This window comes from Talpa europaea (assembly GCF_964194135.1).
Source record: "Talpa europaea genome assembly, chromosome: 13".
Lineage (NCBI taxonomy): Eukaryota > Metazoa > Chordata > Mammalia > Eulipotyphla > Talpidae > Talpa > Talpa europaea.
The window spans coordinates 14479734-14493991 of record NC_140080.1 but is presented as its reverse complement, the minus strand read 5'-3'; the positions used below and the strand labels follow the sequence as shown (position 1 = coordinate 14493991).

Below are 14258 nucleotides of genomic sequence, written 5' to 3'. Positions count from 1 at the left end.
ATTTCTAACAAATGTTTAAGGAAGAAAAATGTCAGAAAGCCTTCCAGGGAAGATCAAAGAGAAAATAATCCTGGACTCCTCTGTGAGTCTAGATGACCTTGATATCAAAGCCCAACAGGGGACTTCCACTTCTGAGAAGATGAGGTACAGGTACTTTATGATTCTTTCCACCAAGTGCAGCTAAAATCTCTGGATAGTAAATAAAACAAACACAAAGCAGAGCTAAAGGGTAGAGGGACAGTGGGGAAGACAGGGGGTCGCACCTTGGGCATGCTGAACAGCGCTGTGATAAGTGCTTGGGTTTCCTTTGGATTCTGTATACCCCAGGGTGTATTGTCTTACCCACTGCACCCTCGGCATCTAGTAAAGTGTGTGGTAAGTGGTGCTAATGAATGAATGGTCAGTAAAAGCCCTATCAAAGGAAAAAGAATTCAAGTCAGTCCTCTGTCTCTTGAATGTATTATGCCTGACCAACCATTAACTAATTTAAAAAGAACAAAGACAACCACCCAGGGCCTCCCCGGTGGCGCAGCGGTTGAGCGCTGGGTTGCGAAGCTGCCCGCAGCCTCTGCAGCGCTGGTTCGATCCCCGGCTGCTCCCCGGCCACCAGAGGAGGGTCCCACATGGCGCGCAGACCTCTCCTGCCGCCCACTGCTCCCCTCAGCAGTGTCCTTCGGTCCTTCTGCCTGCTCTGCTCCCCGCTCTGGCTCTGGTGAATTCTCTCTCCCTCCTGCGCTTCTGACTGTACCCAGTGCTTGTATAAATAAATAAATAAATACATCTTTAAAAAAAAAAAAAGACAACCACCCAAAGAGGGAGTGTTTAGGGCAAGTCTACTAAAGGTATAGATACAAAATAAACAGCTTACTAGGCCCAAAGAGTAATGAGGAGAGTTGTATCCCTTCTGCAGAATGAAGGAAAATAATATGGGAGAAGCAGAACTTTATAAAATCGGTGAATATGAAAAAGAACATTCCAAATGTAGGTTTAAAATATAGATTGGGACAGGGAGGAGATGCTTAGGTGAAATTATATACATGGACCACTGTCCTAAATAGCCCCAGAACTGTCTTCTGCTGTTGTAGACACCATGCAGAATAAAGAAGTCAAAGGGAAAGAAACAATATGTAAGGATTTTCTTTTAATAATTTTTATACAGGAATACAAACTCAGCTAAAGCACTCAATGTCTAGCACCTACCAAGTGTGAATAAATGTTAATCAAGAATCCAGTTGATTTATAATGATGCACAGCTGAAACGTATTTAATCTTATAATACAGTATTACTTTAATAAAAATTTTAAAAATAATCCATATATCTAATGACCGCAGTTGCAATGCCTACAGTTCAACTCTAGGGGGTGATGTTGGCATCGTAGGTATGTGAAAAGCACCTTCTGAACAGGCAGCAAAGAGCCCAAATGTTTCAAATCACCAAGGCACTATAAAACTACAATCTATGACACCCACAAAACATCCAAGTCAACATAGTTCACTTTTCAGAAAAGCAAGTAAACACAAAGAGGTGAGATGATTTTTCTGTGAATAACATTCCAGAGACTCTACCTGCAATGAACCCAGGATGCTGTATCCAGGGAAGGGGGAGCTGTGGGATCGCCTTAGACACCGTATGGATAGTCTTAAGCTCTTACCAATTAGACACAAAGTTATTGTGCAAACTGATGTGATATAGCATTCCAGCGGTAAATCCTTACGTAAATGGTCATAGGCAACTTGTGTAAAATTCTCCATGCATAACACCTTATATTTAAATGACCTTCTGTGAAAGAGCTTTTCTTACCATTACTTTACATATTCATGAAGACACAACATCAGTATTGAAAGACAGCCATGCAGAAAGAGAAAAATCCTATTACGGCTGACAGGACAATTTCCTTAGTTAATGTAATCAGATAACCCAGCTATGTTCCTGGTTAATATGAATTTGGTTCAAATAACTAAAGACCTTTATTCATTTGTGATAAAATTAGATACTTGCAGAATGAATTTCTGACAATTCACATAAATCATTTTTGCAATGATCATTTAGTGCAGGAGGTTTTTTTAAAAAGGCATTGAATTGCCATTAGATAAAGATGAAACAACCTGATTTCAAGAAAAAAGGAATTCATCAGATGTTTTACAAGTCTTTCATAAAATCTGGATGAGCTGTCTGCTTAGTAATTATGCAGTTTTTAATTTTATTTTTCACTTTACTTGAAAACTCACCAACATAATTTGCCAACACACTTTTTATTTATTTATTTTTTAAGATTTATTTATTTATGCATACAGGACCTGGGATGTAAGCCAGAGGTGCAGGGGAGGGGGGGTGTGTGTGTGAGAGGATTCACCAGAGACAGAGCAGGGAGCACAAGCAGATCTATTGAAATACACTGCTGAGGGGAACAGGGGGTGAGACAGGAGAGGTCTGCTGCGCCATGTGGGTTGCTCCCTGGCTGGCTGGGGATCGAACTTGTACTGCAGTGGCTGGTGATAGCTCGATAGTACTGTCTTTAACTGCTGCGCCACAGACTGCTGACACACTTTTTAAACCAAACCACTTGAAAGCAGATTATCTCACCTAATATTTAAGACTGGGTGACAAGAGGAGACAGAAGGGAAAGGTATTCTAATGTTTATTTGCATGAATTTTTTTTAAATATGTAATTTGGAAATGTAGAGACAAGGAAAGGTTTCCCAAACTTACCAGCTCATGAAACTTACCTGTGTTGCTTGTTTAAAAATATGGACTCCCTGGTCCCATCCCTAGAGGTTCTGATTCCTGAGGGCTGGCAGGGGGCTCGGGATTATGTATTTTTCAAAGCACCTGGATGAGTTCTATGATCAGTCACACTTGGGAAATACTTGATGTCATGGAAAGAACACAGATCTGGTCTTAGGGTTCAAACCTGCATAAACTCTCACCGTTGTTAAAAATTAAACAAACAAACAACAAAAAGACAGGCTTTAGTCTCTAAAACCCCCTGAAAACAGGAGTCCGGTTTCGCTCAATCCCATAGGCCCAGCCTGGTCTCTGTGCACAGATAGCCTGAGGGTTGGTATTGGAGACTAACTCATTATTTAGAGGAGCTGTCAGCTTCCCTTTAACTTTAAAAATCTATGATTCTAAAATAGATAAATAATAAGGCAATTCATTTGGTCAGTCATTTAGAAAATAATAATTATTCCCCAAACAAAACAAACTGAAAACCCAAAAAGCCCCCACTCCTTTTGTCTGGTCTTCTGGCTGCAGTGTCCTCAGGACAGGCCCCAGGCTGTGACCTGTAAAGGGAATGAACTGGAAGCACTTAGCACATTGCTTGGCTCACAGTAAATGCTGAATAAAAGCAAGCTGAATTTAGAAAGCCAGTAAGTTCTGCAGAAAACAGATTAAGTTCTCCCACGACACATACAGAAGTGCTGGAGTCACAGCGTGACTTTCAGGACTGTGGTTACTTTTGTCCCAGGTCATTATTAAAAGAAAGAAATCCAGAATTATCAGGAAATCCCCCCTCCCCCCCCATACATGTGGAATATGCAGAAATAAGTTTTTTGAAACTGAGTGTGGAGGAAAATAAACCCTGAGTAACATTTCAAGTTTACCTTGAGCAAATGCTCATACCATTTTTTTTTTAAAAAGCATTAATTACTCTGTTCAAACATTTACATATATTAGGCACCCATAGAACTTAAATGAATGATTCTCAAAGTGTGGCCCCTACCAAGCAGCTTCAGTGTCACCTGGGAAATGTAAATTCATGTGCCTCAGCTCAGATCTAATGAATCAGAAACCTTGGAGGTGGGAGAACAAAATCCATGATGTAACAAGTCTTCCCAGTGATTCTAAAAGACACTGAAATATGAGAACTTTTGATGCAAGGCAAACAGGACTCTGTCCTGAAACAAAATTAAAGAAGGCTGAATTCAACTCTCTCTAAACCTCCTACTGTGGGGCCTAGCTGGTGGCGCAAGGGGTTAAGCACGGCACTGTGAAGCTATCTGCAGCCTCTGCAGCACGAGTTGGATCCCTGGCCAGCCAGGGAGCAACCCACATGGTACAGCAGACCTCTCCTGTCTCGCCCGCTGCTCCCTTCAGCAGTGTATTTCAGTCAGTCTGCCTGTTCTGTTCCCCACTCTGTCTCTGGTGAATCCTTTCACCTCCCCACATCTCTAGCCTGTACCCCAGTTATTGTATGCATAAAATATAAATCTTAAACAAATAAGCAAACAAATAAACCTCCTTCTGTATATCAAAATAGAAAAAAACAAAACAAAACACAGTGTCACTAGTAAATTCTCTATCAATATGTAACTGTCCCAGGCCTGGCAGGTTCATTGTCAGTTCTCACAGACCATAGAGAATTTGGAGACTTTGGTAGATTTTTGGAGTCCTTTAATGCGGAGACAGGGCACCATACACAATGGGAGGCAGAAAGAGCAAGAGAGACTCCAAAACTCTGAGAGAGGCAGAAGAGAAACTCCACTGCCCACAGCCACAGCCCACACATGGTTGCAAACACAAGACCATCCATTTGCTTAGATGTCTAAATGGTGGAAATATCGCATTTCAAGGTACGGGCTGTCTATTGCATGGAAGGTGGAAAATAACCCTATTTTAACCCATTTTCCTTACAATGCTCAATGAGCAAGGATAACAACCAATTTTCTATAAGAACCTGAGTTTCTTTCTCCCTTAAAAAAAAATTCTGAAATACCGATCCTGAAATTAAAAAAAAAAAAAAGTTAACTACAGGTTTTTTAGGATTTGCAAGCCCTAACTTGTCGATTTTGTATGTAAAATACATATTTTAATAGACCACATTACCATGTTTAAGTTTTATTATTAAAACGATAAAAAAAAATAAGGCTATGGCGATACAGTACAAAAATCTCATTTTCCTCTTTAAAAAAAGCCCAAGTAAGGGCCTCCCTGGTGCCGCAAGGGGTTAAGACGCAACCTATGAAGCTATCCCAGCCACTGCAGCATGAGATCGATCCCCAGCCAGGGAGATACCCACATGGCACAGCAGACCTCTCCTGCCTCGCCTGCTGCTCCCCTCAGCTGTGCATTTCAGTCCATCTGCCTGTTCTGTTCCCTGCTTTGTCTCTGGTGAATCCTCTCATTCCGCCCCCCACCTCTGGTCTGTACCCCAGTTCTTATATACATAAATAAATAAATCTTAAAGAGAAAAAGAAAAAAAAACCCAAGTGCTGGCCCCGCCCTCTGGGAAGTGCGCTCACTTCCAAGGGGTGGGGGAGGCGTTTGTGACGTGCTTTGCTCTCCTTGGCAATAGCGTGGGCAGTTGGGGAGGCGACGTTCACTGGTGTGGATCAGTGGATCTCCCCTGAGCTGGCGCTTTCACTGAGAGGAAGCGGTCAAGGAGCAGGGCCCAGCGCCTTTCGGCTGGGAGGCATCGCCTTCCCCGCGCTGTCAAGACGCCATGGACTCGGTTCTGGCTACTGGGTCTTCTGCACCTGTTTCTCCGGGAAACCCGGAGGTTCTGGGATCGTTGTCGATGCTCTACACAGCCCTGATAACTAAGCTCCTGGAGTTGGTGGCTCAGTTGCCTGATGATGCTCAGCCTGGGCCTGATTTTTATGGACTGCCGTGGAAGCCTGTTCTCATGACTGTCTTTTTGGGAATTGCTTCATTCTCCATTTTCTTCTGGAGAATTGTTCTTGCTGTAAAGAGTAGAGTCTATCAAGTCACTGAACAGCAGATATCTGAGAAGATCAAGAATATCATGAAAGAAAACGCAGAACTTGTACAAAAGTTGTCAGATTATGAACAGAAGATAAAGGAATCAAAGAAGCACGTCCAGGAAACCGAGAAACAAAACACTATTCTATCAGATGAAGTGGTTAAATTTAAGAATAAAATCAAGACACTTGAAGAACATAAAGAAGCTCTGGGTGATACAGCTCACAGGCTGTGTGTTATGTTAGAATCTGAACGAGAAGAAACTGCAACAAATAAGGACTTGATTCTGGAAAACAAGAAATCTGTAGAGAAGTTAAAGGATGTTATTTCAATGAATGCCTCAGAATTATCAGAGGTTCAAACTGCTCTTAATGAGGCAAAACTAAATGAAGAGAAGGTGAAATCTGAATGCCACTGAGTTCAAGAAGAACATGCTAAGCTTAAAAAGAAGAAAAGACAGTTGCAGCAGGAGATAAACAACTAGAGTAAATCTCATGCTGAAGTCAGTGAGCAAATCAAATCATTTGAGAAATCTCAGAAAGATCTGGAAGTAACTCTCACTCGTAAGGAGGATAATATTAATGCTTTGACTGATTGTATCACACAGTTATATCGATTACATTGTGAATCTGAACCTGAGGGTCAAACTAAATGAATTAGCAAATGATGAATTAGATGAATTAGCAAATGGAGAAGAGGCAGGTGATCTTAGTGAGAAAATGAAAGCTCAGATCAGCACCTGATGGATGTTTCTCCGACACCAACCACCAACTGCTTTTTCAGTAGGTGAAGAGGATCTAAAACTTTTACGGTATAAACTAAGAGCCTCGATGTCCACTAAATGTAACCTGGAAGATGAAATAAAGAAATTGGAAGATGATCAGTGCACTCTGCACTCTGTCAAAGCTGGACTGCAGAATGAATGCAAAACCCTGAGGCAGAAAGTGGAGATTCTGAACGAACTCTACCAGCAGGAGGAGACAGCTCTGCAAAAGAAGTTGTACGAACAGCAAGAGAGAGAGCAACAGCTGTCAGCTGCAGATGAGGAGGCAGTTTTGGCTGCAGGGGAAGTGAAAACTTACAAGCAGAGAATTAAAGAAATGGAGGAAGAATTACAGAAAACGGAACGCTCATTTAAAAGCCAGATAGCTACTCATGAGCAGAAAGTGCACGATAACTGGCTCAAAGCTCGTGCTGCAGAGGCGCTATGGCTGAAGAGAAAAGGGAAGCTGCTAACTTAAGACACCAATTGTTGGAAGTCACCCAAAAGACAGCAGTGTTGCAAGAAGAACCTGTGATTGTAAAACCAATGCCAGGAAGGCCCATTATACAGAACCCTCCTCTGAGAGGTCCTTTCAGCAGTAAGGGCTCTTTCGGCCCATCTCCCGTGAGCTGTGGAGAGTGCTGCCCCCCACTGACAGCTGACTCACCTGTTAGACTGCTCTCTGCTACACTTGGTCCAATGGAGGTGCCTCCAGGTGAATTTGATCGCGCTCTGGCGCAGCTCCCATGATGAACAGCAACTCACAAGGCCCTTCACCTAGTAAGGTGCTGGATGAGGGCAAGGTTAACATTGCTGCAAAAGGCCCCCCTCCTTTCCCAGGGGTGGTACCCTACATGAGCTCCCCCATGGGGGGCCCTATTCCACCACCACCCATTCGATATGGACCACCTCCTGCATTCTGTGGGCCTTTTGGGCCATGACCACTTCCTCCACCATTTGGGCCTGGTATGCGTCCACCTCTAGGCCCAAGGGAGTATGTACCAGGCATTTCACCAGGAAAACTGTCTTTTGATCCTCTAGAGTTTGTACCAGGACACCCACCTTTTAGACCTTTTGGTCCTCCTGGCCCAAGAGAGTATTTTTTTCCTGGTCCCCGAATACCACCCCCACCCTATGGGTTCCAGGATTATCCACCTCCACCTGCTGCAAGAAACTTCTTAGCTTCTGTCTCTAGAGACCAGCCCCCTCCTGCCTCTCAGATCAATAGTCAGGACTGATTGCAGGCTTTAAAACAGAGCGCATAGTTCTCACATGTAGTCGGAAAAGAAAGCATACTATGTACTATTCATTACAGTCAAAGATTTCATTGGCTTTACAATCCAAAAAATTCTTTTAAAAGGTTTATTTTTAGACATAAGCTGCCCTGGCAGCATGCATTTTTGAGCCAAACAATTAAAAAATATTATTTCCCCTCCAAATCACCTAATAACCTAAACACTCCTTATAATTTTAAAAGGTACAATAAAGAATACCTGTGTTTCAGTTGATGTGGCATATGTAATTGCTAAATGATTTAGAGTGTCATGAAAAAATATGAACATTTCCTGTGGAAATGCCATAAGAACGTGTATTTCCATTTGCTATCTTATTTTTAATGAACACCAGTCAATACAGAGCAATGGTGTGTATAAGCTTGATTTTTTTTTTTAAAAAAACCTGGTTGCAAAGACTGTTACACTAAAAAGTGTTTACTAAACGGTCACTAAACTATAAAAAAAAGTTAAAACAAAACTTAAGTGACAATTCTGATTTAGAACTAGTGATGTGTAAAAGATAAAGGATAACTGCAATATAAAAGTATGTGTCTGTGTCTGATGTAAGAAAAAATATTACAGAATACTGAACATCTTAAAACTACATTTTTTCAGGAAGAGCCGAGAGGAAAAGGAATTTTCATTTGAGGGCAGTGTAGAGATGGGGGTGCTGGTGAGAGACACCGAGACGCACCCACGGAGACAGTCTGTGGTCACAGGGGAAGGGATATGAGAGAAGACAATGGGTCGACTGCCAGTTCTGTGGAGGGTTCCACAAATTCCAAGAACAAGACTCTTGAGTATGTTTATCCAACACTTTTCCCAGGATCTAGAATTCACTGAGAGAAAGGGTTGACTTGACCTAGAATTCAGTGAGCGAAAGGGTTGACTTAAATGTCAAGAAGAGCAAACGAGTCAGTCCAGATGAGCAGGCCCTAGTCAGGAACGCTGAAGGGTAGCGCGCTGATGACCTCTCCGGATTCAGTGACGATGGCGTCGTAGACCCAGCGCCGGTTGCAGCGACATTCGGGCCCACACTTGTTGGAGTTGCATTTGGGACAGGGATAGAAGCAGCCCAGGCAGTTCTTCTCCAGGCAGTCGCACAGGTCAGCATCGTTACAGAGGAGCCTGCCGCTCTTGTCATACTTCCTCATAACTCTGCCAAGACAAGCATGGCGCTACCATGGCGGGCACCTTCCCTCAGCACCGAGAGTACATGGCCCTGCAGCCAGCTTCACACACATCATCCTCTACTCTGAGGAAACAGCACCCTACATATTACCCTGCAGCCCTTCAGAACTGAATGGGGTGGTGGTGTCCCGGGAAACTCAGTCAACCCCACCCTGACTTGCCACTGAGAGAAACACTTCATTTTCCAGGCCTATTGGGGATCTAGTATCCCGCCTAAGCAAATTATGAGGACCGGTTCATTCAAGTTTCCTCCTACAAATGTCCCCAGTGTCCCTCTAAAATTACCACCCTGGATGGTATTTTCCTTTGTAAATTATACTCTGCAATTCTTAAGAAAAAGCAATAGAGTGAATGCAATCACATTTTTGAATGACTCGAGATAAACATCAGAAATGTCAGCTACTACACTGTCACCATTTAAAAAAAAAAAAGAACACTCCTTGGCTCATAGTCCCCACCCAGGTCCATTGCTCTGCTCCCTTTCTGATTCTGGTTTTTGCCCAGTGGCCAAGAGAAAGTAAGTGAGCAAGAGGGCAGGATCCATCCTAAGTTGAGGGGAGGCATGAGGTTAGCGTAGAACACTAGCATCCACACCTCACACTTTCTCTGTCAGCCTCTGCAACGTGTGCACAAGACAAAAGCTTTCACAAGAATTTCACCTTCCTCTCCAAACCGACCCATTTTGAAATAATCCTTCCAATCAGCTGCCTAGAAATCCTGGAGAAACAATGGTCCCTCTGTACAGCTTACGTATTACAGTTATACCAGTGGACATTTCTTAAAGGCTGACCCTAAACTAGGGTGGTGAAATTAGGAATTTCAGCACCACCCTTTATCTCCCCAGAGCTGTGGAACCTATTTTGAGTCAGACTCTTTGTCTCTAACTGTTATAAAGAGGCTTCCAGGGGAGGGCCTCCCCTGGTGGTGCAGCAGTTGAGCACTGGGCTGCGAAGCTGCCTGCAGCTTCTGTAGCACCGGTTCTATCCCCGGCCACCAGGCGAGGGTCCCACATGGCGCGCAGACCTCTCCTGCCGCCCGCTGCTCCCCTCAGCAGTGTACTTCGGTCCTTCTGCCTGCTCTGCTCCCCGCTCTGGCTCTGGTGAATTCTCTCATCCTCTCTTGCTTCTGACTGTACCCAGTGCTTGTATAAATAAATAAACAAATCTTAAAAAAAAAAAAAAAGAGGCTTCTAGGGGAAAGACTCAACTCCCTGTCAGCAACTCTGAGAGAAGGTGCACTCGGGATTTCTCTGTATTGAGGTTAAACTGATGAGGGAAGAACGTCAAGGCCCTGTTCTTTATCAGTGGCTAGAAAGGAAACAGGAAGGCCGCTGTTACTAACGATAGTTGTTACAAAGAGACTTTCTACACTGCACTTTTCTACCTGAACACTCCTGTCACCAACCCAGAATTTCAAATAATCGTAATCTTAGAATTTAGACCACTCCCCTAGATCCATGATCCCCTGAACCTTGACTCTGGTGAACCACAGCTTGGAAGTGCCCCTTGGTTGTGGATCTGGAGCACGGTCCCTATACTCAGACGAATGCCTTCTGGATTACATTACAACCTGGTCATTTCTGAGTGGGGACAGCCACACACTGCCTATGTTAGCCTAGCACTTTCCTCTTCAGTTAAGTATTCTCGTTCCAGCCCCTTCCTTTTCCTAATAAAGCAGGGAGAAGATTGGGGATCATTACATGTACTCATTATGGATACTTATCACACTGTGGGGGAATGACTCCCCATGAGGATTTTACACTGAAGCATTTCATCTGTGAAATAAAACCCCCGCCCCACCAAGGCTGCTGGGAAATTCAGGTGGCAGAACAGGAGATTTAAAATCTATTATGTGGGGCCTTCCCGGTGGCGCAGCGGTTAAGCGCTGGGTTGTGAAGCTGCCCGCGGCCTCTGCAGCACCAGTTCGATCCCTGGCTGCTCCCCGGCCACCGGAGGAGGGTCCCACATGGCTCGCAGACCTCTCCTACCGCCCGCTGCTCCCCTCAGCAGTGTACTTCGGTCCTTCTGCCTGCTCTGCTCCCCGCTCTGGCTCTGGTGAATTTTCTCACCCTCCCGCGCTTCTGACTGTACCCAGTGCTTGTATAAACAAAACAAACAAACAAACAAACAAACAAATAAATAAAATACATGCCTCTTAAAAAAAATAAAAATAAAATCCATTATGAGAATGATGAGAATGTGTGATTGTGTGAGGGCCACTTGTTGCACAGATCAGATTCTGTCCTCCCTTTGCCTTAACCCAAACATTCACACATCAAGACAAATTTTACACTCTCCTGCATACCCAATGCTGAATTTTGTAAAATACTTAATCATATATACAAAAGCATATAAAAAATACACGCACAGATAAAGAAGAACAAATGTCCATGCGTCCACTGATCAAAAATACTTAATACTTAAAGAGGATGATGCCTTTATAGTCCTCATCATAACCCACCCATTGCATACCCCACCGGACCCCACAAGAGGAAATACACCTTGATGTTATAAAAATCATCTCCGAGCTTCAGTAATGCCACATGGCTAGGTCGCTCCAGGTTGCATTTCTTTTTCTGCAATTTTCTTTTTCTATTCTATCAATACATCACAGTTTGAGATTCACCCTTCACAGTAATGTAGCTGTAATCAAGCATTTTTTCCTTCTATATGTATCCCACTGTAAGAATGACAGGTGGACTATTGCAAGATTACTACTTTACTTTCTTTACTATTGAAGTTATGAAACTTCTGGAATGTATCTTCTGTTGCCCATGTATAAGTTTTCCTTCTTCACTTCACCCAGGAGTGAAGAAGTTAGGCTAGAATGAATGCAGGTCACGGCAGGCTGTTTTTAAATAGGGTTGGTGCCATTTTGCACCCATGCCTGTAGCTTCATCAACAATGATACTGTCAGACTAACCTCTTTGCCTTTCTGGGGAGTGAAACACTTTCTCACCTTACACTGAAGAGGTTCATCATCCTGGGTGTTATTAGCCTTGTCTTCTGTGAAATGTCTGTTGATTGTTTGCCTTATTTTTCTCATAAGATATGCACCTTTCTCATATTGACTTGTAGGATTCTCTCTATATTTTGGATACTGATAACTTCTCCTACTTAGTGATTTGTCTCCCATGGGTAGGAGGGGAGGTATTGTAACAGGGTGGTCCCCAGAGAAAGGGGAGGTTCCCAGTTCCCAGCCCTTCCCCCACCCCCAGGAAGGGTGGAGCTGAGCAGGGACAATATCTTTTAATAAACATAAATTCTTCATCTTAATGTAGTTAAATTGATTGACTTTTTCCTTGTGTTTTGCTTAGTTTCTACTTCTGCTAAGCTAATAACCCTTATATTTCATGATCATTTTGTGCAAATTTGATACCTGAATCCATTCCCAATGTTCTATTACTTCTCCTTCAAATGATTTCTCTTTCTTATTTTTAATCCTCTTTTCTACTAAGTCATTCATTTCATCTCAGGGCATCTGAATTCTTTAAAAAAACTGATTCCATTTTTGAGGTTATAGTCTAAGTCTTCAAGTTGCCAACTTGTGGACACATGTATTATAGAAAACATTGCATTATAGAAAACACTTTAAATCATAAAAGAGGCAACCTTTAATTACTTTGTCAAGCAGAATTCACGCATATTACAAACCCACAAATCAAATAGAGCAAATCATGACCTTACTTGTATTTTGCAGAAAAGTACTCATTCATCTTTGACATCCGGGCTTTCTTTTTCTGCTGCCTTGTTTCTGGATTAAAGTCAGCTACCTGCGGTCCAGGGTTTTGAAATGCCAAACATTTTAACTGCCGCTCTATCTGTTGCTATGAAACAAATAAAAGGCCAAGTATAAGAACCGCATATTTTTACTGGTTTGACATATCAAAAAGAACTTCCTGTAACTTTTACCATCACGACATGAAGGTCTAGATGTTTTCATCTAGAGAAATAAAGCTTAATCAGATGAAGTTTAAAAAAGGATGTGAATTTTGTGAAAGTAGGTTATTTTTTCCAGATGAAGAAACACATAGTATAAAACTCATAAAATAAAAATGTAAAAACCAGTCAGACGAGATATGGGATACACACCTGAATATACCTGTAAAAGGCCAAGGACATGGGAGTAAAGGCCCTTCCACAGGTGTTAGAGAAGCAGGCGAGCTGTGCTGTGTGGTTCTGAAACCACAGGGAGAGTCCAAAGTTCACACAGCCCTTCCCCTTCAGGGTTAAGGGTCGCCTCCCCCCCCCAACACACACTCACTACCCTGGACCATGGCCTCCATCCAGGCATCTGTGTAAACACAGACCCCTGAAGTATCTACTCTGTCAAGGCCAAATTTGAAGAAAACCTTGCTACCACAACTTTCTAGAATATTCTCAGAAGTCTCATTGGGGGACAATTATAATTTGAAATTAAATGGCGCCTAATCTAGAAGAGAGCAACAAAGATACTTCAATGACTTTGATAATATCTTTAAATGTGTATCACACACGTCATGAGGGTAGGATATATTCTTGAAGGATTTTCAGAAGAAAATAATCAGAATAGCCCCCAAATTTGTAGGCTGACATCTGCACAAAATTCAACACCTGGAAACAAAAGGCAAAGGAGAAAGTTTTTTTTCTAGCAAGCTCATTACTTCTTCTCCCTGTTTAAAAAAAAAAAAATAGCAACTGTAAGGAAAAAAATATGTAAAGATTAGATCAGGACTAAATGGGGCTTTTACTTCGGTCTTTGCTGCCTTTGGGCATAAGGGCAGGACTTTTAATGTATGAATTTCAAAATAATAAACAGGTAACAGAACCTCAGGTTTTTCTGCAGTTCATTTAGTTTATTTGGTTAACTGCACTCCATCAGCCTTGGGAGCTTAGATCTTTCCTGAGGTGACTCAGCCCACCAGCCCACCCAAGTCAGGGCACCTCAGAGATCAGAGAGCTGGGCACTCCCCAAATACCACGAGTCAGAATTTCCATACACCATACCAGCTGCTTCTGTCCTATTGGACAGCTTTTCTCAGGAGAACTTTGACCTGGGTGTCCCTCTTGCGTGGAATTGTTTTTTTCTGATTGTTCACTCATTTCTGATCACTAAAAAAAGCAAATGGAAAAAATTAAAACACATTAATATCATACATCCTCAGTAACGTAACCCTGTGACTTTTCTGCTCTCTCCCTGCATTTTATTTCCCTTCGAAGCCAGGTTTCCTTAAAAAAAAAAAAAAAAAAAAAAAGCCATCTGCACTGCTGGCATCCGTTTTTTTTTTAAAGGTTCACTCTTGCATTTGACTCCCCCACATCTTTTTCCTGATGCTCTTCCCTGCTGG

At 42.6% G+C, this 14258-nt stretch overlaps 1 protein-coding gene and 1 pseudogene across 2 annotated transcripts; one reads left to right on the top strand and one right to left on the bottom strand.

The window, feature by feature from the left end:
* Nucleotides 1-5444: 5444 nt before the first annotated feature.
* On the top strand, nucleotides 5445-7732 carry LOC311182814 (transport and Golgi organization protein 1 homolog; annotated as a pseudogene). The gene has a single exon. The product of its transcript is annotated as a transport and Golgi organization protein 1 homolog (transcript).
* A 944-nt stretch (nucleotides 7733-8676) lies between these two features.
* ARL14EPL (ARF like GTPase 14 effector protein like) lies at nucleotides 8677-14258 on the bottom strand (the record flags this gene model as incomplete). The annotated part of the gene is made up of 3 exons (XM_084252216.1): nucleotides 13918-14258; nucleotides 12619-12758; nucleotides 8677-8899 (listed from the first exon to the last, which is right to left on the bottom strand). The coding sequence occupies exons 1-3, from the start codon at nucleotides 14011-14013 to the stop codon at nucleotides 8677-8679; spliced, it is 459 nt and encodes a 152-aa protein (XP_084108342.1). The 5' UTR covers nucleotides 14014-14258.